General features: G+C 49.7%; 1 protein-coding gene across 1 annotated transcript; it reads left to right on the top strand.

The window, feature by feature from the left end:
• The first annotated feature begins 3,795 nt into the window (after window positions 1–3,795).
• On the top strand, window positions 3,796–25,173 carry LOC119454473 (uncharacterized). The gene is made up of 4 exons (XM_037716394.1): window positions 3,796–4,074; window positions 14,763–16,592; window positions 17,111–19,567; window positions 25,111–25,173. Exons 1-4 carry the CDS (start codon window positions 3,796–3,798, stop codon window positions 25,171–25,173), a joined length of 4,629 nt encoding a protein of 1,542 aa, XP_037572322.1.
• Window positions 25,174–26,625: the final 1,452 nt, after the last annotated feature.

Here is a 26,625-nt window from a genome sequence, read left to right as displayed (position 1 = left end):
ACGCAATATGCCCCATGCCTTATTTTGCCTTTTTCGCGCCTGTCTACAATCTTCGTTCCACCAGGGAACACGTCTTTTACGTGAGCTACCATTCGTTTGCGGGATACACTTTTCAGCAGCATCAATAATAAAAGCGGTAAAATATGCAACAGCATCGTCGATACTAAAATTGTTTATAAAATCTCGTGGTAAATAAGTTGATTCTTTAAAATGCTCCCAGTCAGCAGATGCTAATTTCCATCGTGGAATACTGGAAGTGTTGCCATGCTGTGTTATTGAGCTTAGGGTTATGGGGAAGTGGTCACTTCCAAAAGGATTTTTGATGACGTTCCATTCAAGGTCAGGCAGAAGGGAAGCGGATCCAAGTGCAAGGTCTATCGATGAATACGAATCGTGTTGGGCGTTGTAGTACGTGGGCTCCTTCTTATTAAAGAGACAGGCACCAGAGGTCAGAAGAAAATTTTCAATGAGACGACCTCTCGCGTCACATCGCGAGTCTCCCCATAACGTGTTGTGAGCATTAAAATCTCCCACGAGGATGTAAGGTTCGGGAAGCTGGTCAATGAGGTTATAAAAGTCTGTTTTTTCAAGGCGATGATTGGGGGGGGGACATAAATGGAACAGATAGTTACTAGTCTGTTAAACAGAATGGCCCGAACTGACACTGCCTCAAGGGGCGTCTGGAGGGCTGCATGTTGGCAAGCTACAGACTTATCTGCTATTATTGCTACACCGCCGGACGAGGCGTTAGCCTCATTGCGGTCTTTTCGAAAGATAGTGTATGACGAAGGAAGTTTGTGTTTGTGGGTTTCAGATGTGTCTCTTGAACACAGAGCAACTTAGGATTATGTTTGTGTAGGAGTTCTCTTATATCGTCGAGGTTGTGAATAAGTCCTATAACATTCCATTGTAATATTTGTGTTTCCATAATAAAGAAAGTGTTTGTGCTGTGTGTTCAGAAGATGAATACTAGCTCACGGTGCCCTTTCTAGGCGCCCTGACGCGAGGTTTCTCTTTTCTGGAGCGGTCAAGGGATTCCCGCCGCTCCTTAGGCGCTGGCGGCGCCGTCTGGCCGGTTGTTGTGTCCATCGCCTCTTGCGAGGCGCTGGACACGCGCTCTTGCGAGAGGTTGGCTTGACGTGAAGGCCTCGTCTCGAGGGACGAGGCCCTTGAGGCCACCAGCCCGGAGGTCGATGGCCCCTTCTTCTGGGGCGGCGGAGCAGCGTTGGCCGCAGCCACCGAGGCGGCGGATGGCGTCACCGCCGGCTCACCTTGTGTGGGCCGGACAGCTGCCGGATGCCGCTGTGGCGCTGCCCCCTGACGCGCCACCTCGGCAAAACTGACTTTAGGCAGGTATGAAACCCGCCTGCGAGCCTCTTTGTAAGTTATATTTTCCTTTACTTTGATCGTGATGACTTCTTTTTCTTTCTTCCAAGACGGGCATGACCGCGAGTATGCGGCATGCTCGCCATCACAGTTGACGCAGTGTGGTGTGTTTTCGCACGTTTCAAAGGCATGGTCATCGGAACTACATTTAGCACATGTCTGTCGGCCTCGGCAGTTCTGAGAACTGTGGCCGAAACGCTGGCACTTGAAGCAACGAAGAGGATTTGGAATATAGGGTCTGACCCGTAGCTTTACATAGCCCGCCTCGATTGTCTCGGGCAGGATACTTGATCCAAAAGTAAGTACTGAATGCTTGGTTTTGATCTCCTTGCCGTCCAGCCTTAGCATAATTCGTTTAACATTGATCACGTTTTGCTCGCTCCAGCCTTCCAACAGTTCAGCTTCTGCCAGCTGCATCAGGTCATCGTCGGAGACAACGCCACGACTGGTGTTCATAGTTCGGTGCGGAGATATTGTCACCGGGATTTCCCCGAATGACACTAGGTTTGGAAGCTTTTCGTGCTGTTTCGTATCGCGCAGTTCTAAAACGAGGTCTCCACTAGCCATTTTTGATGCCTTGTAGCCTGCCCCAAGAGTTTCGGTGAGACACTTTGACACGAGGAAGGGTGAAATCATTCTCATCGTCTTTTCAGAGTTATCATAATGAATAACATGGAATTGGGGGAAATTTTGCTATTTGTTACCAAGGAATTGAAAGATATCTTCGGTGCGCCCTCGTTTATGAGGGCGATCAGGGAGTCGGGGAAATGACGAAAGAGCCATAAAGGGAACTATAATTTCGGTAGCTATGCCAGCCACCCACCACCGAGCCAACATGGGGACGCTACGAAACCCGAAGACAACGAAGACGCCAGCTGTACATAGCCACTATAACCTAATAGACCCAAGGCTGGATAAACTACACCAGGTTAACCCTTGCTGCCTGGAAAATTAGAAGTAAAACGAAGTGAAGAGAAGACCGGAGAGATGGAAAGTGAGAGAGAAAGACGAAAGTTGGAGGGAGAGAGAGACAGGAAAAGGCAACTACCGATTTCCCCCGGGTGGGTCAGTCCGGGGGTGCCGTCTACGTGAAGCCGAGGCAAAAGAGGTGTGTTGCCTCCGCCGAGGGGCCGTAAAGGTCCAAGCACTCGGCATCGGCTCAACCCCCAGGATCCCCTTTTCCCCGGACACGGCTAAGCCACGTACGTTTAAACGCGGGAGGGGCCAACCCTCATGTGCTCGGGTCCGTGGTGTCGCAACACACCAAACGCCTGCTAACGCAGACGCCCCTGCGGGGGCCGCGTGAAATCAGTTCTTCTTGGGTAGAGGAATGCACACGTTGGTAATTTATCGATAATTGTGCACACCAACCGGCTTATTAAAACCACACACATATCAATTTTATTATTTATAGAATATAAACTGATATAACAACAAACATTTTATTTCGACGTTCATATTGTGAGCATTATTCATACGCTTCATTTTCTCATCTGTACATACTCATCATCACCGTTTTGGTGCTTGGTGGTGGGGCTCTCGCTCGGGAGAATAAAGAAGAATCTGGCTGCCTAAACCTTTTCTCACAAGTGATAGAGTGTGCTGTCTGGTTCCTCAGTCCTCTCGCTCCCGGTATTTCTTCAGCTTCACCTACGCTACACCCCTGGAGCTCCGCTCGGGTCGCCGCATCTACCAACTGCACTCGAACATGTCCCAAGACCAGCAGGCCAATACCGTGACATCCACCTTGCCTGCTCCAGTGCGAGCCCCTTCTTGGACGGTCACCACTCCTCAGAAGGATCCACCAGTGTTTGCTGGACTTCGCGGTGAGGACGTTGAATGCTGGTTAGAGCTATATGACCGCGTGAGTGTCTTTAACCTGTGGAACGAATCTGCAAAACTTTCGCACGTCGCCTTCTACCTAACCGGCGTCACAAAAACATGATTTTTCAACCATGAGGTCGATTTAGTCAACTGGAGCACCTTTAAACACCACCTACGTCAGATTTTCGCGACCTCTTCAGTCCGCTCCGATATCGACAAGAAGAAGCTTGCTGAGCGTGTTCAGCAGTCGGGCGAGTCGTACTCTTCGTACATAGAGGACGTCCTTGCCCTCTGTCGCCACGTGAACACCTCGATGGCGGAGAGTGACCATGTGCGCCACTTGCTCAAAGGTATTAGTACTGTGGCATTCATTGCCCTTGTAGTGCTGAACCCCACTACCGTCGCAGACATCATCAGCACGTGCCAGCGCATCGATGAGCTGAATATGATCCGCCTCTCACAAATAAAGGAGAAGGTGCGTGGAGCACGCGCAGCCGCCACGGGCGCTGCCAGCTCAGTTGCTACCAGATGACGAACGAGTCAGATGTCCGGGTCTAATCTCCGTCGTTAATTTGCTACAGGTCGATGCCGAAACCCAGCCTGTCGTCTGGCCCCCGAGTTCCGGTGATGAAGCAACTAAGCACCAAGCACTGCTTCGTCCGAAGGGCCATCACCAAGGCCATTTCTACGATCGACGCCCTTCTGTCAGATGAGGTCACCCCTCAGCGTGTGCTGCACCGACACCTCGAGCTTATCTTGGCGAAGCAGGCGGAGCTCGTAGAGTTCGACCGCGCAATTCAAGAGACGCTCATGGACGCATACCTGGAGGCAGACCTCTCCACAGCTTTTAAGTACGAACAAAAGGTCAGTTTCACGAAGAGAAACGTGCGCCACGCTACCAAGCCGCGTCCACCGATCCTTGCTGGACCTACCGCGCAACTTGCCTCGCCACCGTACCCAGCTACCCCTTCCGCCACGCCCGGAGTGTCGCCCGCGGCGTCTTTCTCCCGTATTGCCCTGCCAAAGCTGCACATCACGAGATTTTCTGGGGAGTGACGCGACTGGCAAGGCTTTTGGGACCAGTACCAGGCAATCATTCACAACAATGACTCGCTCTAGAAGATAGACAAACTTATATATCTGCTGACGTACCTGTTGTCCGGGTCAGCTAAAAAAGCAATTAAGGGTATCAGCCTCGCCGAGGCAAACTACGATGTCGCCATCAAGGTGCTGTCTGGCCGGTTCGGCCGTCGCAACATGCTGGTCGCTGACCATCTGGACCACCTACTCACAATCGCAACTATTCGTAGTTCCGCCGATCTAGACAAGCTTCGAAATGTCTATGACGAGATCACTTTCTGTACAAGCGCACTTGAGGGTCTTGGCGTTTCACCAGATGAGTATGCTGCTGTTCTGTGACGCGTCATCATGACGGCTTTACCGCCTGACCTTGGTATCCTGTACCGTCAGCGGCTGAAGGAGGCTTCTTTGTCGAACCACAATCACACGGCAGTGGCTACAGAAGACATGTCCGTGCATGTAAAACATATGATGACTTTCCTACGGATTCAAGTCGAGGCGAGGGTGGAAGGCGCATTCGACCAAGCCAGCTCATCTGCCAGCCAGCGACATCATCCACGCGAATTGGCACCCCTGGGGCTAAACCCGCCCTCTACAGCGGCTCTATCTACTGAAGTGAGGTCGCCGTACACACGTCCCTGCCTGCTGTGCAACGCGTCGGACAACACAACTCAGGAATGCTCCAAGTCGTGCACTTCAGAAGAAGAACGCAGGAAGCTTCAGGCGCGCAGGCGTTGCTTCCGCTGCGCGAAGTGCAACCACGTTGCCAGTGAATGCCGAAGTGCCAGAAATTTCCAATGCGCCCACTGTGCTGGACAACAATTCACCTCGCTGTGCAACGTATATACTCAGACTCAAAACCAAGCAAAGCGTCTCGGCAACGCGTCGCCATCCGTGCAACGCGCAAGCGGGCCGGAGTCCGACACACCACCTCGTGCAACATCCGTGTCCGCGAGTGGCACCGTTGTCATGCCGGTATTCGTACAGACGGGCAGAGCTTGGGCTGTCGCACCAGCAAGATAAGTTTTGCTGCGTTTCCTGCTAGACAGGGGCAATCACTGCACTTTCGTTCGGCAGGATGTTACTCGAGCACCCAATTGCCCAGTTCAAGGTGTTAAGCGCCTCACCCTATTGACCTTCGGGAAAACGCATCGCCCTGTGGCCCTGACATGTAACCGAGTGTCCGTTACGCTCCGCAGCCAGCACAGTACCAACGAGCTCGCTATAGATGCCCTCAAAGTGCCGGAAATCTCTGCGGTAACCAGCCCACCAGCGGATGGCGCGATCGTCACCATGATACACCACGGTCTTGTGCCCGTTGATGCACGCTCTTAGGCGACGACTTTCTGGGAGGGCGAGATCAGCATCCTGATACGCTCCGACCTCTACTGGGACGTTGTAACCGGCCAGATTTCTGGATTATCACCTCAAGTTACTGCAGTGGTAACCCGTTTTGGATGGGTGGTCCAGGGAACCCTCCACGCTTTCTCCCAAGATTCAACTGTTGGAAACACGTCTCTGGTCTTTGGGAGTGGAGAGCCTTCAAGAGACGATGCACCGACGAAGTCTCCTAAAGCCAAAAAATCTCCACCTCCTACAAGGCTGTCCAAGCGTAACAGACGAGGCTCAAGCACATTCCGAATAGTTCCACGTACTCAGGACGGTAATTCAACGAAGAGTACAAACATGACAGTACGCAACTACGTCTAGACGCAGGTGTACAAACGCAGCCCTTCCGGAATGAACGCTGGTGCACAACGGTCCAGCGAAGATCAACACCAGCGGAGGCACACCTATTGCACAAATTCTACGTCGAGCCACAAGGGTGCTTGTGATGGAAGGCCACTGCCAATGCAGCAACCAGTCCAATTGCGGATGACGAGAAGCCAGCACCAGATATATCCCTATGTCAAAAACATCCCCTACAGCCGAAAGGACTCGTATTTGGAACTCGCAGAGTGATGCCTACCACAGGCAACATCAGGACCTGACGCTGGTCGTTACCATTCTAGCCTACACAAACGTTGCTACTCAGGTCGTCACCTCTATCGATCACGAAGTTACCATCTGTATTGCTGTTCAGGTTGTCACTTGAACTGCTCCTGCCATCAGTTGAACTGCTGCTCAATGTGCTCGCTCAGCGATCCGTGGCAAGCGTCCAGTGTTTGCACTCAGGCGTGTAATAGTGCAGTTGCTGCTTCTGCGCTCTGTTGCAAGCACGTTGCAACAGTCGTATTGACGACTAGTCAATACGACTGTTGCAACGTGCTTGCAACAGTGCGCATCTCCTGAAGGGAACACAGACATGTGGTGCTGGTTGTGTGTCTGCGTTGCTTCTAACTTTTCTGTTTTCATTTTTTTTTGTTTTAACCATTCAAGTATATGTTTACGTGTTTCCTTAAACGAGATAAACGACCTGCTATAATGCTGGGCATTACTTCTCTTGCAATAAAAATGATAAAAGCGAATGCAGGTTTCTCTGGCTATTGCACTGCTAACACAATTCAGAAACAGATTATAGTACCCCTCAAATTATGCCGTGACACTTTGCGGACTGAGCAACGCATGACTTGTACATGTTGGCAGCTGTGGAGGCTTATCTAGGGTTCTAGCACTCCTCTGAATGCATGTTACATGGTGCTCACTTTGGCACTTTTAGTAGATACGCAATTATAATGCCCGTGTTTCTCGTAAATATCAAAATTAGAGTCTAATGCAGCCATACGGTCAGATGATAGCTGCTAGAGCCCTCAATAGTCACTCATGCGGTCTCGAGCCGAATTATAGTTCGGAATGTCGGCATAAATATAAAGGGACGTTCCTCCAACCAAATAGAGTGGTTTTAAGCAGGACAACGACATATATGCATCGAAATAAAGCACATCTGCCACACGCGCCCATAGAAGCGCCAGCAAAGCTAGCGAAAAATGTGAACCCCAGAGCAGGTGCTGCCCCTTGCGGCAGCGCAGCGTGCGTAAAAGTCACACTAAGTGGCCGCGCCTCGCTCTGCGGTCGGATCACCTGCCTTCTTACAGCGTGATCGCGTATACGGAAACACTTGGTCGGCCCTTCCTCGGGCCATTCGATTATGGAATGCCCTTCCTGATTCCATCGTCTCCGAAAAAAATTCTGACAAATTTCTCACATTTCATTGCGTAATCTCGACAAAAATGCGTGTCTCCTTTTCTAAGGCTTCCTCATGGTATGCTTTCGGTTAGCTTTCTCGTTTATGGGATCACTTTGTTCTTTTAACAGCGAAGCTGTTTGAGCCAGCAATTTTTTGTGGTGCGTAGCACGAAAGTTCCAAGAAAGAAAAAAAAAATTTCTTGCCGAGGCGGGATTCGAGCCCGCATAGCCCGGTCCAGAAGCGAGCGTCGAAACAACTAGGCTATACAGCCACTTTTTTTTTTTCTTTCATGGTATTTATTACGAATATAAAACGTACATGCGTAAAATATTTTCATAGCGGCCACAACAGTCTTAGCCGCGTCTACAAGCACAAAACAAACACTTCACAGTACAATTATTACAGTAAGAGTTCTCTAAAAGGGAGGCAAAAGGGTACACTGCATCAACAATGGATACCAGTCTGGTTGGGAGTCTCTCTGATCATAAAAGTCTTTCAGTTGTGAAATCATCTGAATGAAATGTGACTTCAAAGATACAATTGGTTCTGCATTCTGGTTCTGGTTCTGCAACTGTGCAACGCCATAAGTAGGAGCATGTCAAAAGGCACATCTTCACATTGAGGTGGTATCAGATATCGTATTGTATAAGCATTTATATCAAGATCCTTTTTTAAAGTCCTTTGGAGAACGTCCCAAAGCAATATGGCGCCCTTGCAATCAATAAAGCAGTGTTCTATGGTTTCCGGTACATTACAGAGACGACAGTTTATCGAAGATACAAAGATGCCTTTCCTATTTAACCAGGTTTTAACAGGTAACGTTTAAGTGTGCACTTTGAAGAAGAATGTTTCAGTGTATGCAGGAATAGGCATTCTACAGACACGGGTATGGACGTCATCTCCAGGTAAGCCAATGTGCAGCGATCGGTATAACGGCGGTTTAAAAAGCATATCAATTATATCTCTATACAGATATTTACTTGAGATAGAGAATGAGTACTCATTAGAGAACCTCACTGCAAGAAAACGCACTGAGAGGCACACTTTACGCATGAATCCCGGCGAATATGGATGTGAAGCAAAATATGCGAAATTACTAAATTTGATAAAACGTTGACGAGATTAACTTGCAAGAATGCCCGAAGTAATGGGTGAGAACAGTCTCGAAAAAAAAAGTTGTCGCAGTTTCACCCGAAAGGCGAAGCATCAATTGCGATAGCAAATTTGCAGAGAGCTATACGGAGTAAGGATAGTAGGTTTATCAGCTTGACAAACTTGGACATGCAGCAGCACCAGCAACACAGAGAACTCTTGTCGACGCCGTCGGCGTTTTGCCCGCGTTCGCACAAAACGCGCGCGGCATTCGTGACTGTTGCCGGAGCCTCTGGGGGCGGCTGAGAGGTTTTCGACGAAATCAGAACGGGACACTCGTCGAGCAGCGTCGGAAGTCTTTACCACCTTCTCCCCTCACAATGTTTTTATATAAACAGGCATTTTGTGCCGCAGCTAAACGTCGCCTCGCTTCCCCCCCCCCCCCCCCCCCCACGGCCTTTCGCGTGTCTGAAGAAGTCGCGTTTGCTCTACATGTATGGTGATTGTAAAGGAGGAAAGAGACGCTTAATTCTGCAGCCCTTAAGGGAGCACGGCGCAGACCGCGTGTTTGTTCTCCGCCGTGCGTTCACACCCCGTGTAAGCGCGCGTCCCTCACGCCCTTTCACTCGCACATACAGTGTTCGGCGTCTGGCGCTGAGCCGTGCTCCCTCAAGGGCTGCAGAAGATAGCGCCAACCTTTCCCTTTCCCTCAAGAACCACTTACTTACTGGCGACAATTTCATCGCCTTTGACGTCATACGGAACCTCACGGCGACGGCGACGACAACGGCGACGCCGACGGCAGAAATCTGCTTTGGAGTGTCCATATAATTGCTATCGCAATAAACAGATGAAACGAGACAATAGAGACTTTTAGTATTGCGGAAAATGCTTGCGTTAGCGTTAGCGTGTTACGTACGCTAAATCTTTGCGGAACGCTGTTCGATAGAGTTCTAGTATAGCGTAAGACAACGATGCGCCGCTAAGCGCAAAACCATCTAGCTGCGAGTAGTCAAAGCAGCAAACTGAGCAGCTCGACAACCAAACTAGCCGTGTGGATCCACGCCAAGCCTTGAAACGAGCCTGCATGTCAAGCGCTCGGGCCGAGGGTGCCACCATGTTTGCAACGCTAAAAACTTAGCGAGCGTTTAGCGTCTCCGCTATATTTGAAAAATAGCGGACGCACGCTACCCGCAAAACTGAAATAGCGTTCTGAGCATGCGCAGTCTGACCCCGCTATTTTATTGCGTTTAGCGTGGTGCCATTTCCGCAATACTAAAACTGTCTATTAATTGTCTAACATAAAGGTGAGCTAGGCCAAGACCGCCTGCACTAACTGGTCTGAAAATATTGTCTCATAAATATTATATTATGAAAATATTGGCTCATAAGTTAATGACCAAATAAAGGTTGCAAATATTCGGTGAAACTGCTGTATGTAAAGCCTGGAACAATGAATTATTTGCAGCACATAGAAAAATTTTGTTGCCAAAAATAAATTGCTCGCTTTAGCTCTGCCAAAGACTGAGAGATTATGTGGAACGAATGTTTGGGCATAGCGTCTTAAGGTTGGTACACGTTCTCTCCAGTAATGTGCACTTGACTTATATGCATCCAATGGAACGCCCAAGTATATTGGTGGTTTACAAGTTCATTCAATACCAGCAAAATATGTCGGTTTAAAGATCCATGAGCGAAACCAAAGCCCCAAAATTTTAGCACAGTTCATTCGTGCACCAGAAATTGCGCCAAATTCCTCTATCTTAGACACCACAGTTGTGATACTGGGCTTGTCCGTGCAAAAGAAAGCGAGGTCGTCTGCATATGTCAGCACTTTTACCTCTGTTACAAAAACCCTGAAACCATGAATATTACTAGAGTGATTTACGTTTAAACACAGTGGTTCCAAGTAAAGGGCAAAAAGTAATGGCGACAAGGGACAACCTTGCTTCACAGAGGAATGAATTGACACTGGCTTGGAGAGGTGACCATTCACAATCAAACGAGTTGAACAATCATTATAGCACAATTTCACACCTTCAAATGTAATGGAGCCGACGTTAGCATGCTCGAGAAGAGAAAAGAGAAAAGAGTGACGAACCCTATCAAAAGCTCTAGCTAAGTCTACTTGTAGCATTGCTAGCTGATCATAAGAACTGGAACAATGTTCCAATACTGTACGGGCGATGCGTACTGCCACCAGCAGTAGTGGGTACAGTGCTAAGAGGCAGGCACGGACAAGAAGAAAGAAGTGCGCGTGCTTCTCCGCCCGCTCGATAGCCAGCCCCCAGCGCCGTGTTTTTCAGGAGCCGCTACCCTCAATAAACGTCGCGTCGCCAGTTCTCTCACAAGGCACGTGACAAAGTGGTGGAGGTGCTGGGTATTCCTCACCCATGTCGCAGACCCCTTCTGGCAGTGGAACCACTACCCCCGTGCCAATCGATACGCCGGTCCACCGGGCCAGCCGCAGGATCCGGAGACTGCTTCCTGAAGACCCCGCAGCGCTTCAGACCATCTCAACCGGTATGGAAGGCGCCGCAGTGATGAACCGGTACACGCTTCAAAATCCACGGGTTCCAAAGTCGTTCGATGGCAAGGCCTTCGAAGACGTCGAAGACTGGATGGCCGACTTCGAGCGCGTGGCGGAATACAATGACTGGGACGACACAAATAAATTTCGAAGTGTCTACTTTTGCCTGGAAGACGGCGCGCTCACATGGTTCCCAAACCGTGAGCAGCAACTGACGTCGTGGCCTGAGTTCCGCCGTCAGTTACTAGACGCCTACGCCAGTGCTGATCACCGCGAACGAGCCGAACGAGCAATCCAGGTCCGCGTTCAGCTTCCCAACGAAAGTGTTACCACGTTCGTCGAAGATATGACGCGCCTCTTCAGACGAGCAGACTCGGGAATGACCGAGGACAAGAAGTTGCGTCACCTGATGCGAGGAGTGAAGGAGCAGCTCTTCGCTGGTCTTGTGCGGAGCCCTCCGAAGACTGTCGCCGAATTTTTATCTGAAGCTGTAAGTATGGAGAAGATGCTGCAGCAACGATCGAATTTCTATGAGCGGCAAGTGAACGTGACATCCACCACCGATATTTTCACGGCCACCAGAAGCAACGATGACCACCTTCGCGAACTAATCCGCACTGTCGTGTGCGAAGAAATACAGAAGGCTTTCGGCACGTCACAAGCGGTGGTGAGCTCTATTGAGAGTGTCGTCAAAGATGAAGTTCACCAAGCGCTCCGGTCGACCTGCCCTCTCCCTTACACCGCGCCTGCACCTACGGAACACCGCCGTGCGACGTACGCGGAAGCCCTGAGACTCCCTGCACCAACCCCGCTGTTAGTTCATGCGGCTCATCCGGTTACGCTTTCATCTGCACAACCGGTACCATACATCGCAGAACGACGCGCGCCTCCAGCGTTTCCCTCCGCCGCTCCTCCCGCTGTGGTTCCGCAGGAGCAACCGGTATATTACGCCGACGATCGACGTATGACCCCTCGGAAGTCGGATGTTTGGCGCACACCGAACCGTCGGCCTCTGTGCTTCCACTGCGGTGAGGCAGATCATTTGTACCGCCAGTGCCCATACCAACGTCTCGGGTTGCGGGGCTTTTCCACCTACTCACCGCCACCCCGACTTGGCCAATGACCTCGGGAGATAGAAGATTACCTTGCTCAACAACGCATACCACCGTCTACCGGGCGACAGTCACGCTCGCCGTTACCACGGCGATTTTCACCACCGCCCCAGCGATATTCCGGCACACGATCACCAAGTCCCCGCCGGGAAAACTAACCACAGTGACCTTTGGGGGCGAGGCCGCTGACAGTCGACACGCTGAAGACCTCCGATCGACGCGAACGAGCGAGGACACCGATCCGACGTCAACTGCAGATGAACGGAATGACCGGCTTTCGCTCGACATACCGGTGGTGATCGACGGTTACGTGGTTAGCGCTTTAGTAGATACCGGTGCGGACTATTCCATCATAAGCGGGAAGCTGGCGACGTTGCTGAAGAAAGTAATTACCCCTTGGAATGGCTCGCAGATTCGTACGGCTGGCGGTCATGTCGTTACTCCACTGGGAACCTGCACGACAAGAGTTCGGATTCGAGGATCGACATTCGTGGCGAGCTGCCTTGTCCTACGCGTATGCTCCCGTGACGTCATAGTCGGGGTTGATTTTCTCCAAGAATACGGCGCTGTTATTGACCTACGGGGAGGTGTAGTCAGCTTCTCAGCAGACCGAGCACTCGACGGGTACGACCACAAGCGTCGAGACGACGCCCTTCGTGTCTCCACCGAATGTGTTACGCTTCCTCCGCGAACCAGTGTCCTAGTCGATGTGATGTGCGGTGGACAATACCAGGAATTAGGGACATTTCGTACAGTTTCCTTTTTTCGCCACCACGTGGCGTATCGACCTTAAAGAATTCGAAATTCGCGCTATGACGTATGCTATGACACACAGCTAAAGAAAGCACAATAAAAAAAACACACCCTGAAGCTGTGGCTTCACCTTGGTGCTTGGAAACGAGCGCGCTTGTGTATCAGCGTTATCTGGAAGACGGCCAGCTACCTGCTCTACTGACAATGAATCGACGGTTTTGCTAGACACTTCGCCAGAAAGCTCGTCCGCATTCTGGAGAGATGTCTGATCGAGATAACGGCTTCAGCGAAGCTTCCGGTGAATATATATTTTTTTTCCTTAAGCAGACTTTTTATTTGTAAACCTCTGTGGCCACGGTCTTGCGTATACGTCAGGGTTCTGTTTCATGGGTTTCCTATAAAACTGGCGTGATGCATTGTTTAAGAGGAAGCTTTAGCTCGGGCCTATCCTCAATGCCGGATTATCAAATACATGTAAAATGCAGGAATGCTTTCATGAGAAAACCGCTGAACCGATTTGAATGAAATGTGTTGCATTTAAGAGGGGAAGTTAAATTGCAGAGACTGCAGCAAATAGAATTTTCGTTTAGATAGTGTAATGTTTTCAAAGAATTGCAGGATGTTCGTAAATAAAAAACAAAATAGAAGCATGAAGTTTAGAAATCCGAAACTCAGCCATTAAAAACAAATATGGCATTGCTATAAACTGCACCCGTTGGAGCATCAAAAGCGAACATTTCTTTTTTGCTTTAACTTAAAACTTACGTGAATTTGTTATTATGTTTGGAAGGGTTTTGCAAATGCAACATTCACAACATAGTGGTATATTTCAGGATGGTGTATGATATATGATTGCTATCCGCTTTCGATGTATTATTAGGTGCAGTTTACATAATTCCAATACCATTTTTAGCTGCTGAGCTACATAGCTCTATACGCCGTTTTCTTTTTCGAATTTTGGCAATTCTTTAAAATTTGACGTGAGAAAGGTAGACCAGCCTATAATAAAATATCCCTTTCGGCAATCACTACACTTCAACTTTTTTTTCAAAATTCAACATAACTCATCAAATTTGGTGCATTGGTTGCTCTGAGAAACTATTTCCGATTTCCCATGTATTTCGATAGGAGCCCCCAAGCTCAATGTTCCCCCTAAGTTTGAGCTTCAATAATATACTTGTTGGCAAGATACGTTTGTAAACGTGTGATCGTGGCCTAATGAGCTAGAGCACCGGCGTACTGAGCTCAACGGCCAAGGATATGTTTGTAAAGCGTCTTGGGAAGGAATAGGAGAAAAGAAAGGGAGCAGGCTGGTATGTTATTCAGAAGCGTGTCTGGTTGGCTAAAAATTACTAAATGCGTTGGTCGTCATACCACTTTCCGTTCCATCAGCATAATTTCTATTTCATTCCGCTAGTATTGTGCTACTATTGTCAATCAATCGAGATTAGAACACCGGTGTCATGGCATTGTATTCCGTCGCAATTCTTTATCGCCGTCACTTCAGAATCCTGTCATCGTCGTCATGCCGTCGTCCTTATATGCCTTCGTCGTTCTATCGACATAATTCCTACCTCGGAATTCCATCGTCATCACTGCATGCACCGTCGGCCTGCGGTCCTTGTTCTACCATCGTGAGGTAACATTGGCGAGCGATGGTCATAACAAATCGGGTCAATCAGGAAGACAGTGTATGGCCGCATATAGCCGAATCACTTGAAAATGAGGAGAAACACTACGGATTCTAAACAAAGATGTCTTAGCTAACACGGTGTGTCGCTTCTTGTTCGCTAGATTGTGTAAATGCTAATCGCATTAACTTCGATAATCATCTTAACATGCGGTCAACCCCTCCGAGCCCCTGGGCCCCACGGACATCCTCGACCTCGACGAGCTCACCTCGGCAAGCGACGACGAGGCCCCAGTACTTCAGCCCACCTCGTCTGCACCGTGGGGGCCGGTGACTGACACCGATGCGAACTGGAAACTGGCGATTTCCCGTCGTCAACGCCAACGCCAGAAAAAGTTCGACCAAGCTCGGGCGGAAACAACGCAGGCAGCCGGTCCTGCAAGCGTTCCTCCCAGCCACACCGTCGCCGGGGCTGCCTCGGCGGAGAACGCTCCCGCTACGTCGAAAGACGCGGCCTGCGCTGCGTCGGCGCGAACAACACAACATGTGAAGGAGCCACGCCAGTTACGACGGAAGCTGCCGCCGCTCCCACGCACAGACCTAAAAATCATCATGCGGCCGAAAAAGGGTCTGGCCATTCGGAACTTCACGACACACCAAATCTCCCGAGCCATTGTGGTGGCAGGCGATTCTCAACAACATTGCACAGGTGACCACTTCATCATCCGCACCCGCCCCGGATCGAACATTATTATTGCCAGCACGCCACATGTTGACACCGCCCAAGTTCTTCGCCGGATCACCACCCTGACACTGGGGGGGAATACCCACGAATTCAACACTTACGTGGCGGCCCCCGAAGACACGTTGCGTGGAGTCATCCATGGCATAGACCCCGGCACTACTCCTGAAGAACTCACTGCCAACCTCCGCGTGCGCACGCAGGGGGTGAGAGTGCACAGTGCGCGGATGCTTGGTGCTACTAAATCCGCTTTGATCACCTTCGAGGGCCCCTTCATCCCCCGCTATGTACTGTATTACGGTGGGGAGGTAGCCTGCCACCCTTACAAGCCGACGCGGCAAGCCTGCCAAGTCTGCCTACAACCGGGGCACCGATCAGACGTGTGTCCTACGCCGAACGCTCGAGTGTGTCGGCAGTGCGGGACCCTCGACCCTGTGGATGGTCACCCCTGTGCTCCCAAATGCCAAGTATGTGGGGAAGGCCACCTGACGGGTGCCAAAGAGTGCTCACAGAGACTGAAGACCCTGCGGCCGCGGCCCACCCCACCCACCCAACCCCGTTGGCGCAACCCTCAGCGCAACCCACCCAATACCAAACGCAGGTGGTTCAGCAAGGAGGGGGAGACTTCGCGCAGCCTCTCTCACTCGCGGTCGCAGTCTTTCCCTCCTCTACCCCCTGCAGGACCTGGCCAGCAGCAACAGCCGCAGAACCAGGACCGGAAGACCAAAGGGCAACAGCAGCAACCCACACGCCAGCAGCCCCAGCAGGCCTCTCGCAAGTCTGCCGAGAAGCACAATTTCACTTCTTCAGCCGGCACCGATACCAAGGTGAGCTGGCCAGCAGTAGGGGCGACACCCATCGCTCCGCCCAACACTCAGTCCCCCGCGTACGAACACCTTCTCGCAGAAAATTTCAAGCTCAAACAGGAGCTGGCTGCCGTCAAGGCGCGTCAAGCTAAGGACAGCGCTCAACTCCACGCCCTAATAGCGCGCATTGGATCGCCACCGGAATCCACCGAATGCCACTCACAAAACAACCCCAACAGACACGCAACCCCTAAGATTCCGCCCTCGCTTCCCACCCCGACGGACTCCGCAGTCACACGCGAAGAGATACGCGAAATGCTGTCTGCGCTCTCCCAACAACTCTCCCAACAATTCAGTATCGTCTTCACACAACACCTCACACAGTTCGGAGCCCGCCTTGACTCCCTCGAGACACGCCTCGACACCCAAATTGCCGAAACAGGCGGTAATATACGAAGGAAGAGGGCCACCCGCAGCTCCCGCACCACGGAAGACCAAGTCCCTCTCAGAGTAAGCTTGGAATCGCTTGCCCCTGAACACTACTCTACACCGGCGTTGACACACGCTGACCTCGGCCTCACATCGGCCTCGCAAGCCAACACTCCGACAACCACACCTCCCCACAACACGAATTAACCATGGGCAGTACAACCCCACCCATTGGCGAACCATTAGAAATCTGGCAATGGAACTGCCGCGGCTTCCGCAAAAAGCGGAGCCTCCTCCAACAATACATTAACACACACCTTGCTCAACCAGATGTCATAGCGCTACAGGAACCTGGCACATCACCCATACTCCCAGGCTATGAGTCCTACGATAGCCCGACAGAAGGCAGAGCGGCCGTCCTGATTAACAAAGCATTAACTGCAATTGGTCTTGACAACATCCCAGACACCAACATCGACCATGTAATAGTGGAGCTAATTCTCAGGCGCAAAAAGAAGGCCGAGAGGCGAAGCATCATAATCGTCAATGTATATAGTCCCCCGAAACAAAAATCCACCGACTTCCACGCTCTTGTTCAGGGTGCCTGCAAATTAGCCCAGGGGAAGGAACTCGTACTCCTCGGGGACTTCAATGCTCTCGACGAACGCTGGGGATACAATCGTTCGGATGTCAAAGGCAAACAACTTGCAGCTGCCGCCGAAAAATTCCAACTCGAACTGCTTACGGATCCAGCAAACCCTACCCGGATCGGCAACAGCGTATGCAGGGACACTTGTCCCGATCTCACCTTCGCCCGTGGTAGTGCAAACTATAATTGGGACAACTTGCAGGAATCCTTGGGTAGTGACCACTGCATTCTCCGTACACAAATTACGGAGAGTGCGATGCGTCACTCCATTAGACAAGCCCGCATCACAAACTGGGACGTCTTCCGTCGCGAGAGCGAGAATTCAATTGGCAACCTTGCAAACCTCACTGACTGGTGCGAGCAAATTAAAGAAATTCGGGACCGTTGCACCACCCTCATGAAAAGAACATCTCAACTCCCAGAAGTGGACGGCCATCTTCTGCACCTGTGGGAAGCCAGAAGAAGCCTCATCCGCAGATGGAAGACCCGAAAACATAACCGACGTCTCAAGCTCAAGATCGCATCTCTCACCCTCGAGGCTGAGCAGTATGCTGAGCAACTGGCACGAATTAACTGGGCCCAGTTCAGCGACTCGCTTCGAGGCTCACTGGGTACGGCCCGCACGTGGCACGTTCTACGAGCCTTGATTGATCCTACTCGAACAAAAAATGAGACAAACAAATCAGTCCAGCGCCTCATACACGCCTTTGAAGGCACGGACGACGAGCTGCTTGCTCAAGTACAGCGCAAATGCTATGGTGATTATCACCCGCCTCCCTATCGGGCGAGGTATCAAGGTTATGCAAACCACACCCTGGACCGGCTGATAACGTTGGACGAAGTTAATGCTGCCATTCGCAGCAGCACCCGCAACACAGCAGCGGGGGCGGATAAAATCACGTACTCTCTTATCAGGAATCTCAACGACACCGCCGTACAAGAACTCACGAACTTCCTAAACGACCATTGGCAATGTGGCACGCTCCCCCCCGAGTGGAAGCACGCAGAGGTGATGATGATACCGAAGCCGGGTAAGAAGCTCCAGATCGAGAACCTTCGACCAATATCACTCACTTCCTGCCTCGGCAAAGTCTTCGAACGCGTCATCACTAGCCGCCTGCAAAACTATCTCGAGGACAATGACCTTCTCCCGCATTCAATGTACGGATTCCGGGCACATCTTTCAACCCAGGATGTACTGCTTCAACTAAAGGAAGATGTCATTGACACTGCCCCAAAGCAAGGAGAAAATATCATTCTGGCCTTGGACATCAAGGGCGCCTTTGATAATGTGAGCCATCAAGCCATTCTCGACGGCCTCGCTGCCCTTCACTGCGGACAGCGCACCTACAGTTATGTTCAGGCATTCCTGTTGGACCGCACCGCCACGGTCGGTCTCGGTTCAATCCGCTCAAACATCATCAAGGTTCCGAACAAGGGCACCCCACAGGGCTCAGTGATCTCCCCGCTACTGTTCAACGTAGCCATGGTTGGTCTTGCGCACGAACTCCATCGCATTGATGGCATCCATCACGCAATGTACGCGGATGACATCACAATCTGGGCTACGCGGGGGTCCCTTGGAGAAAAAGAACATAACTTGCAGAAAGCAGCCACCTGCGTCGAACAATACGTACAGGCACGTGGCCTGACCTGTGCAACCGAGAAGTCTGAGCTCCTAAGAATCTGGCAACACAAGCCCCCCAAATCGGCGCAGAAGGACCCAGGCTACAGCCTGCGCGTCGTTGTCGCCGGCCAACAAATCCCAGAGAAAACCACCATCCGTATATTGGGTATGTGGATCCAGTCAAACCGCCATGTGAATCACACCCTCACTATCCTCCGCACTACCACGCTGCAGGTTGCCCGAATGATATCCCGGGTCGCCACTCGTCACCATGGTATGCGCGAAGAGGACACTCTGAAACTCATACGCAACCTCGTGGTTAGTAGGATAACATACAGTTTGCCCTATCAACGACTTACCAAAGGCGAACAGGACCAAGTGGAAGCCATGCTCCGGAAGGCCTATAAGGCGGCACTCAAGCTACCCCAGGGCACTCCCACGAGCAAGCTCCTCGCAATGGGTCTGCACAACACCTATGCAGAACTTTGCGAAGCGCAGCTCGCCACGCAGCTGCAGCGACTTGCACAAACACCAACAGGCTGCGCATTACTCCGACGCCTCGGTTATACCGGCCAGCTCCATGAAGCAGCTCGCCGCAAGCCCATTCCAGACCACCTTCGCACCACCTATAAGGTCGCCCCAATCCCCCGTAATATGGACCCCCGACTACATCAGGGACGGCGGGAAGCCAGAGTGGAAGCTCTCGAACGAGAGTACGGGCACAAGAACACCACATACTATGTTGACGCTGCCAACTACGACCGCACGAACACCAAGGCAGTAACCACAGTTCTGGACAACACACTCCAAGAACTGACCAGCGCCTCCATACGATGCTACAATATCACCGAAGCTGAAGAAACAGCTATTGCGCTCGCTCTTGCCCATGGCTACAGACATAGACGATCGCTCACAGTTCTTACAGACTCCCAAGCGGCTTGCCGTAACTATCTACAAGGGCGCATCAGCCAGCCTGCCCTCGGTATCATCCTAAGCGCGACAGACACTGGCGAGCATCTCAGTACACACACACACCCAATACGGCATCGGATAATATGGACCCCGGGTCACATGGGGCTGGAGGGAAACCAGGCGGCGGATAGGGTAGCTCGAGGGTACACGAGCCGAGCACCCCCCAAATGCTCCCCTGGGGAACCCGTTCCCGTCCCGTGCGACTACTCGGCCATTCTAAACCACTATAGAGGACTTAGGAAAACCTATTCCCCACCACACCGAACACTAAATAAAGAGGAATCGGTCAGTTGGAGACAAATCCAAACTGGCATGTATCCCAATTTGCATATCCTCAGTAAAATACATCCTACGGCATACCCTTCTCGCTGCCCATGGTGCTCAGATAAAGCAACCTTATATCATGTCACGTGGGCATGTCAGGCTATCCCTGCCGTACCCCCCATACAACACCCCACAGCGGAGCGATGGGAAGAGCTGCTGGCCAGCGAGAGCCTGGACGATCAGCTAAGTCTGATTGACCGGGCCCGCAGAACGGCAGCCGCAAGCGGAGCCCTGGACTGAGGGCCCCCCACCGCAAGCCAAGAACCTCCGACCAGCCGGTGTCTCTTCGCAGCAATTTTAAGGACAATAAATAAGTTTTAACCACCACCACCATAACAGTAGGCAATAAAAAAGTTGTCGCAGTTTCACCTGAAAGGCGAAGCATCAATTGCGATAGCAAATTGGTAGATAGCTATACGGAGTAACAATATTAGCTTTATCAGCTGTATAAACTTGGACATGCAGCAGCACCGGCAACACGCAGAACTGTTGTCGACGCCGTCGGCGTTTTGCCCGCGTTCGCTCAAAATGCGTGCGGCGTTGGTGACTGTTGCCGGAGCCTCTGATATAAATCGGTACTTGGTGCCGCAGCTAAACGTCCCCTCCCTTCCCTCCCCCTCCCCCCCCCCCCCCCGCCCCCATGGCCTTTCGTGCGTCAGAAGAAGGCGCGTTTGCTCTACATATATGGTGATTGTAATGGAGGAAAGAGACGCCTACTTCTGCAGCCCTTAAGGGAGCACGGCACAGAATGCGCGTTTGTTCTCCGCCGTGCGTTCACTCCCCGTGAAAGCGCGCGTCCCTCGCGCCCTTTCACTCGCACATACAGCGTTCGGTTGGCGCTGAGCCGTGCTCCCTCAAGGGCTGCAGAAGATAGCGCCAACCTTTCCCTTTCCCTCAAGAACCACTTATCATCATTTCATCTCCATTGACGTCATACGGAACCTCACGGCGACGGCGACGGCGACGGCGACGCCGACGGCAGAAATCTGCTTTGGAGTGTCCATAAAATTGCTATCGCAATAAAATTACCGTCAAGAGCAATTATGTCCCGTTGTTGTGTCCGGGTCTCACACTCTAAGAAAAAAAAGGGTCAAAAGTGAGTCACAGCAACGTGACTCTCTTTTTCTGGGCTAAGACCCCCTTTTGCGTGAGTCGAGTCACAAAATAAGAGTCAACCTTTCTGTATGAGTCAATTGACTCCCAATGGCTTGCGAAGAGTCGTCGTGAAAGATCGCGACTTCTCTGTGTGCAGCAATTGACGAAAGATTTTAATGCAGGAAAGACATACCAGATAATTTCTTCTGGCTTTATGCTTGCTTCTGGTTTAGGCAGACCCTCAGGGTTTATGTCCTGGTTGTAATGCAATGTCTCACTCTTTCGTCCCATGAAGAAAGGTAAAAAAAAGGGACACCGACCACTGAAAGAATGCAAGAAAAAAGCGTTTCGGCTCCCCTGACGGGAGCCAAGATGCCAATCTTCATGATGCCTCCCGACCCGACGGGCTTCCGTCAAAACCTCGACTTTTTTTCGTCCCATGTTCTGCAATGTGGATTTTCCTTGACCATGTCTGTTGACAGCTCGCATGTTTAAGCGATAGCTGGTTTTCTGTGTTAAGGAATACCAGGATTTGTCACACTGGATTATGAACATTAGTACAACTCAAAAAAAAGAAAGATTGGCTACTAAACAGAGCACATCAACGAGTTAACAAGTTCAGTGGATGCACTCAACAGTGCCGATTGTAAATGTAGATCTGTGACGTAAAATTTTATTTTGAGGGTTTATGTGCCAAAACCGAGATCTTATTATGAGATACACGATAATGGCAAACTGAAGTTTAATTTTCAGCACCTCGGGTTTTTTACCGTGCCCGGAATTCACGGTGCGCTAGCGGTTTTGCATTCTGCCCCCATTGGAATGCGGCCGCCGCGGTTGTAATCGTACCCGTGACCTCGAGTTCAGAAGCACAATGTCACAGCCACTGGGCTACCGCGGTTCGTTGCGTTCCGCGACCAGTAAGAAACATCAGCGTACACTACACAGCTTTTGAGCCCCCTTAGAAATATAATAACAAAAAGTCGCAGTTTCCCCGAAAGACGAAACTTTGATAGCTATAGCAATGTATTAGACAACTGCACGAAGTTTTTAAGGTTCGTAGTTTCATCGACTGTATAAATTGCAGTAAACATTCGTTTACTAATTGCATTAGCAAGTATGAGGTCACACGCGCACGCGCTAACATAAACAGATCTCACTGAATTGATCGCGAACGCTTGCTGTCACAGCGATGGTGTGATGAGCGCAAAGAGAGGGACCGAACGCTTCTGCTGCTTCTTTCCTTCAACGCGTCTCCGAAACTTTAAATTACGCTACCTCGGCTCACCCCGCTTTTGGACCCATCGGAGATTACGTCTAACAAGGCGAGTGTGGCGCAATACCGGTTTCAGAGCAACGGCAACAGGAGACGCGCGCTGAACCAACTCCTCCCTTCCCCGGCTTTCGCGCGTGTTATCACGTTTCATTGCACGCGCTGAACCAACTCCTCCCTTCCCCCGGCTTTCGCGCGTGTTATCACGTTTCATTGCGCCGCCATCAAGCCACTATCCATCGCGGCTCACCCTCGAACACTTGCTCTCACGCGCGCAGTCAACGGCGCGGGATAGCATCTTATCACACTTGGACTTCATACGTAAGCTCACGGCAACGCCAACAGATAAATTTCACCGGTTGTGTCCATATAGTCACTATCACAAGTAAACGGGAATATTTTTACCTTGTTTAAATTCATGGCTCTTTCATTCGTGAACATTATTTACGTGAAGCAAAATTATCCAGTGAGCAAAACATTTTTTTTTCAGCGCGAGGGAAGAAAACCGAAACTAGTTTATGATTTGTGCGGCCCCAAAGTGATCCAAAGTCGGAGCCATCAAAAGCACGGCGCCATTTTGTAGTTGTGTTGCAACATGCATGCGCGAGCTCGCTGTCGTTGTTGAACGGCTCTGAAAGCGCTGCGTTATGGGCGAGTGCAACCGAACATTACGGCAAGTTACGATGGGAACTTCTTTCCGTGCTACGTGATTGCGACGACAAGAACGGCCAGCAGTAGCGTGTCGCCGATTTCGTCTTTGCCGACATCGAACAAGTACAGCTCGCCGGACCGTGGCAAGCACCCGAAGTGTTGCGGCCTGCACTGCATCGTCTTTCATTGTGATGTGAGAGATCCTAACGCACAGAGACTGCCGGATGCATACGAAAGCCTACCAGCAAGGAGTGACTGGGCCATTTTTCTCTTAACGTCTCAGGTGAGTGTATCAGCTTTTGTTCGAGTTTTCAAACGGCGCGTACTCGGCACTTCCGGTTTGGCTACATTTTACGCGACGTTTCTCTTGGCACGACGTTTCTCTCGGCAGTTACAGACGTTTCCTAGGAATGCGCGCGGAGACTATTATTACTCGACTTTCTATTTTGTGTCGTGTTTTATGAAAGAAATGGTTCTTTCATTGTATTTTTATGTGAGTATATTGCTATTTGTATATTTGGCAAGCAGAAATGAGTTCATTGCAAAGTTGTACCTCCCAGTGAGCTGCATATGAACCCAACCAAGTTAATCCTGTCTTGGCTATTGTACGTATAACAATTTTAAGTACATACAGCTGAAGTTGGCTTAATCGCTGTAGGATATTTTGTTGTAAAAGTAGAATTCTCTGGACTATTTTACTGCTGCCATGCAGAAATACTTTTTTCTTGTACCAAGGAACACTGACAGCGTTGAATGAAATATAATGAGGTGTGCTGTATTCTATTAACTTAACTTTAAAAAATTTCATCTGTCATGTATCAGAGATTAGTTCACCTTGTAGAAACAATGTTGTGTTATTTCCTACGCTACTGCTGTTGTCGTGCATACTTTGTAATTTTGAAATGTATTTTATTTTAGGTATTGAAGAAGCGGCAACAGCCACAGGAAGTAGCCATCTTATCCAGCATGTTATGGGTGAGACATCGTAGCAGGCACTTTGGCATATCTTCTTAGCAGTATGATGCGATTTGTTGTAATCTTTTTGTCCTCGTTCCTGCCTTATTCATTTTAGTATTGTGCAAATGGTAATACGTTAACATAGAGACAGAGTAATCACGCAAGGGCGAGACATGGCTGGAGGAGACAAGACACATAAGCCTCCTTTGTCCGTGTATCAATATTGCGCAGTTACTCTGTCCTCATCTACCAACAAGCCAAAATTTGTCGTCAGGTACGATTACTAATTCTCTGTTATTACAATTTCATCAACGCAACAATGAAAGGACATATGTACACACACAGGAACCCAAGAGACTTCAAATGATGAAGAGTCCTAGAACAAAGAGCATTGCTGGAGCCAATGTTTCGACAAGGAGAATAAGACAAGTCCTCTTGTCAGCGTGTTGGCTCCAGTGACATTCCTTGTTCTACCGCAATTTACCGTTAAAAGGAACCGTTATCGCTCTTGCTGAAGTATTATGCATTATGTAATAAAAATTAGCAGGGTGAAATGTCAAGAATGTGAAAGTTTTCCTGTATTCTAATGCTAGAGCGAAGACAGGCAGAGAAACAAGAATAAGATTTAGAGAAGCACTTTGTTAGCACTACCCAGTTGGCCAGCTTCATTCCCAGCTTGCACTTTATTGCATTAATGACCATTGAAATTAGTAAATAAATTAGCTTGATTTACTTTTGTCAAGAGATGCTGAACTTGGATTAAGCCAGGTTAAAAAATATACAATGACATTTTAAGATGGATGGCAGGCTTGCGATTGATTAGCACACCACTTGGTGGCATGAGCTCAGGTTCGGGTTGCACACTCTTTTTCGTCTTTGCTGGCATTTTCATAAACATAACTTCGGCTTCGTTATTGTTGGGGTTTTAGTGTTGGTAGGAGCTAACTGTTTAGCTTTAATTGTATTGGTAACCACGTTACACGGACAACTGCTGCATTTTTGTAAATTACGACATGGTAGGACTTGGAACATTTGTGCAAATTTGTTGCAGGTAGAACTTGGCTGCTTCTGCTCCTGCCTTCTACCACCACCCTGTCTCGACTGCTTCCACTAGAGAGTTGGCAACCTTAGTGATGATGCCAAGCAGTCCGATTGCAGACGGCAAGATGCAGGTAAATACATGCAATCCAGCAGTGTCTTGACTGAAGCAGCCTGTAGCCACTCAGCAATGAATTAACCTTGAAGTAGTTCCACTCTTCCACGTCCCTCTATTGGTGCAGCAATGCTCAAGTCCACGCAATTTGTTTTAGCCGCCAAAAGGCTATGTGGATTAGACGAACCACGATGCACATTTTGATACTAGTGGAAATCACTTATACAATTTTTTTCTTGCTTAGCACTAATAAAGCTTTACCAATTTGAAAGCAATACAGTGTGCTCTCAGAAGTGATATTTGGCATATTTTTACTAGGACCGCCTCATTGTTAAACCTGCGGATAAACATGCGCCAAAACTGAGTTTTCTGCGAGTTCATCCTCAGCTTTGTGCATTTCTGCATGAGATATCTATTTCTGAAACCATTGTGCGTACACAGTACATACCCCGAGCACTTGGATCACGTTAGTTTACAGCTTTTGCTAGAAGTCATTTCTCTGAAAATAAAAATAGGTCATTTTGCCCATTTTAAAGGCCCATAATGAACTGATGATCAAGGAAAACAATGTTAGGTGTAAGGCCTCTTCATTCTCCAGAGAAAGCTTTGTTCTGCGCTCACATTGAAGAAACCGGTATCTTGGCTATGCCTTTCAGTGCCTTAGAACAAAATTCACATCCAACTTACACCAGTAACAAAATGTTTCACCTAGAAATATTTCACAAAATGATAATTTGTCTGATATTGAAGGGCCTCCAATTTTTCAAAAGGAAATCCGAAATGGTCGAGGGCATGGTTGGGGGGGGGGGGACAGTTGGCATGCAATAAATAGCCTTCTTACAGAAATGGGGCATACGGAGGGCCAAGTAACATACACTTGACATTACGTTAAGGTGAAATTATTGATTCACACAAAACAAAATGACAAGCATTCCATCCTATAAGTAGTTGCTTACATTTATTTATACTTTTTGCACATTTATTTACCTTCGGTCAGGTGATCTGTGTCTGTTTTCATTATCTGCTATGTGTAGATGGCAAGATTCAGATTTGTCCTATGGTGAAGAATATTTTGGTGTTTATAGATGTGGGCTTTTGTTTTTCAGGTTGCTGCGAAATTTTACCCGAGCTGGGCCACACACTTGAGCCAGGCCTCTTGAAAAGGATGCCATAATCAGACTCCACGCGTCGATGTCAGAGGATGCCAGGGATAAAGGCAACCTGTTGTGCCCCAGTATTCCATGTTTGGTGACCCTTCTATGTGTTTCACCTATTTCGCAGCTGTACCTCGGCTGCCATCTATCCAAACAGCATCTCCAGCTTTGCCCACTTGTTGAGCCATGGGCAAATATTGGCATGGAGTGTTCCCTGGGCTTCATATTATATTTGCTCTTCAATATCCTTGGCAAATAC

Source organism: Dermacentor silvarum, chromosome 5, assembly GCF_013339745.2.
Source record: "Dermacentor silvarum isolate Dsil-2018 chromosome 5, BIME_Dsil_1.4, whole genome shotgun sequence".
In the NCBI taxonomy this organism is placed as follows: Eukaryota; Metazoa; Arthropoda; class Arachnida; order Ixodida; family Ixodidae; genus Dermacentor; species Dermacentor silvarum.
This window is presented reverse-complemented; position numbering and strand designations above follow the sequence as displayed.

What these genes read in the sequence shown, in the direction of transcription:
- LOC119454473 (XM_037716394.1), top strand. Translation starts at nt 3,796, where the DNA reads ATGCCGAAACCCAGCCTGTCGTCTGGCCCCCGAGTTCCGGTGATGAAG. An exon ending in CTTTTAAGTACGAACAAAAG is followed by an intron (nt 4,075 to 14,762) that starts GTCAGTTTCACG and finishes AACCCCTCCGAG; the next exon opens with CCCCTGGGCCCCACGGACAT. An exon ending in ACCGCACGAACACCAAGGCA is followed by an intron (nt 19,568 to 25,110) that starts GTAACCACAGTT and finishes AATTTGTTGCAG; the next exon opens with GTAGAACTTGGCTGCTTCTG.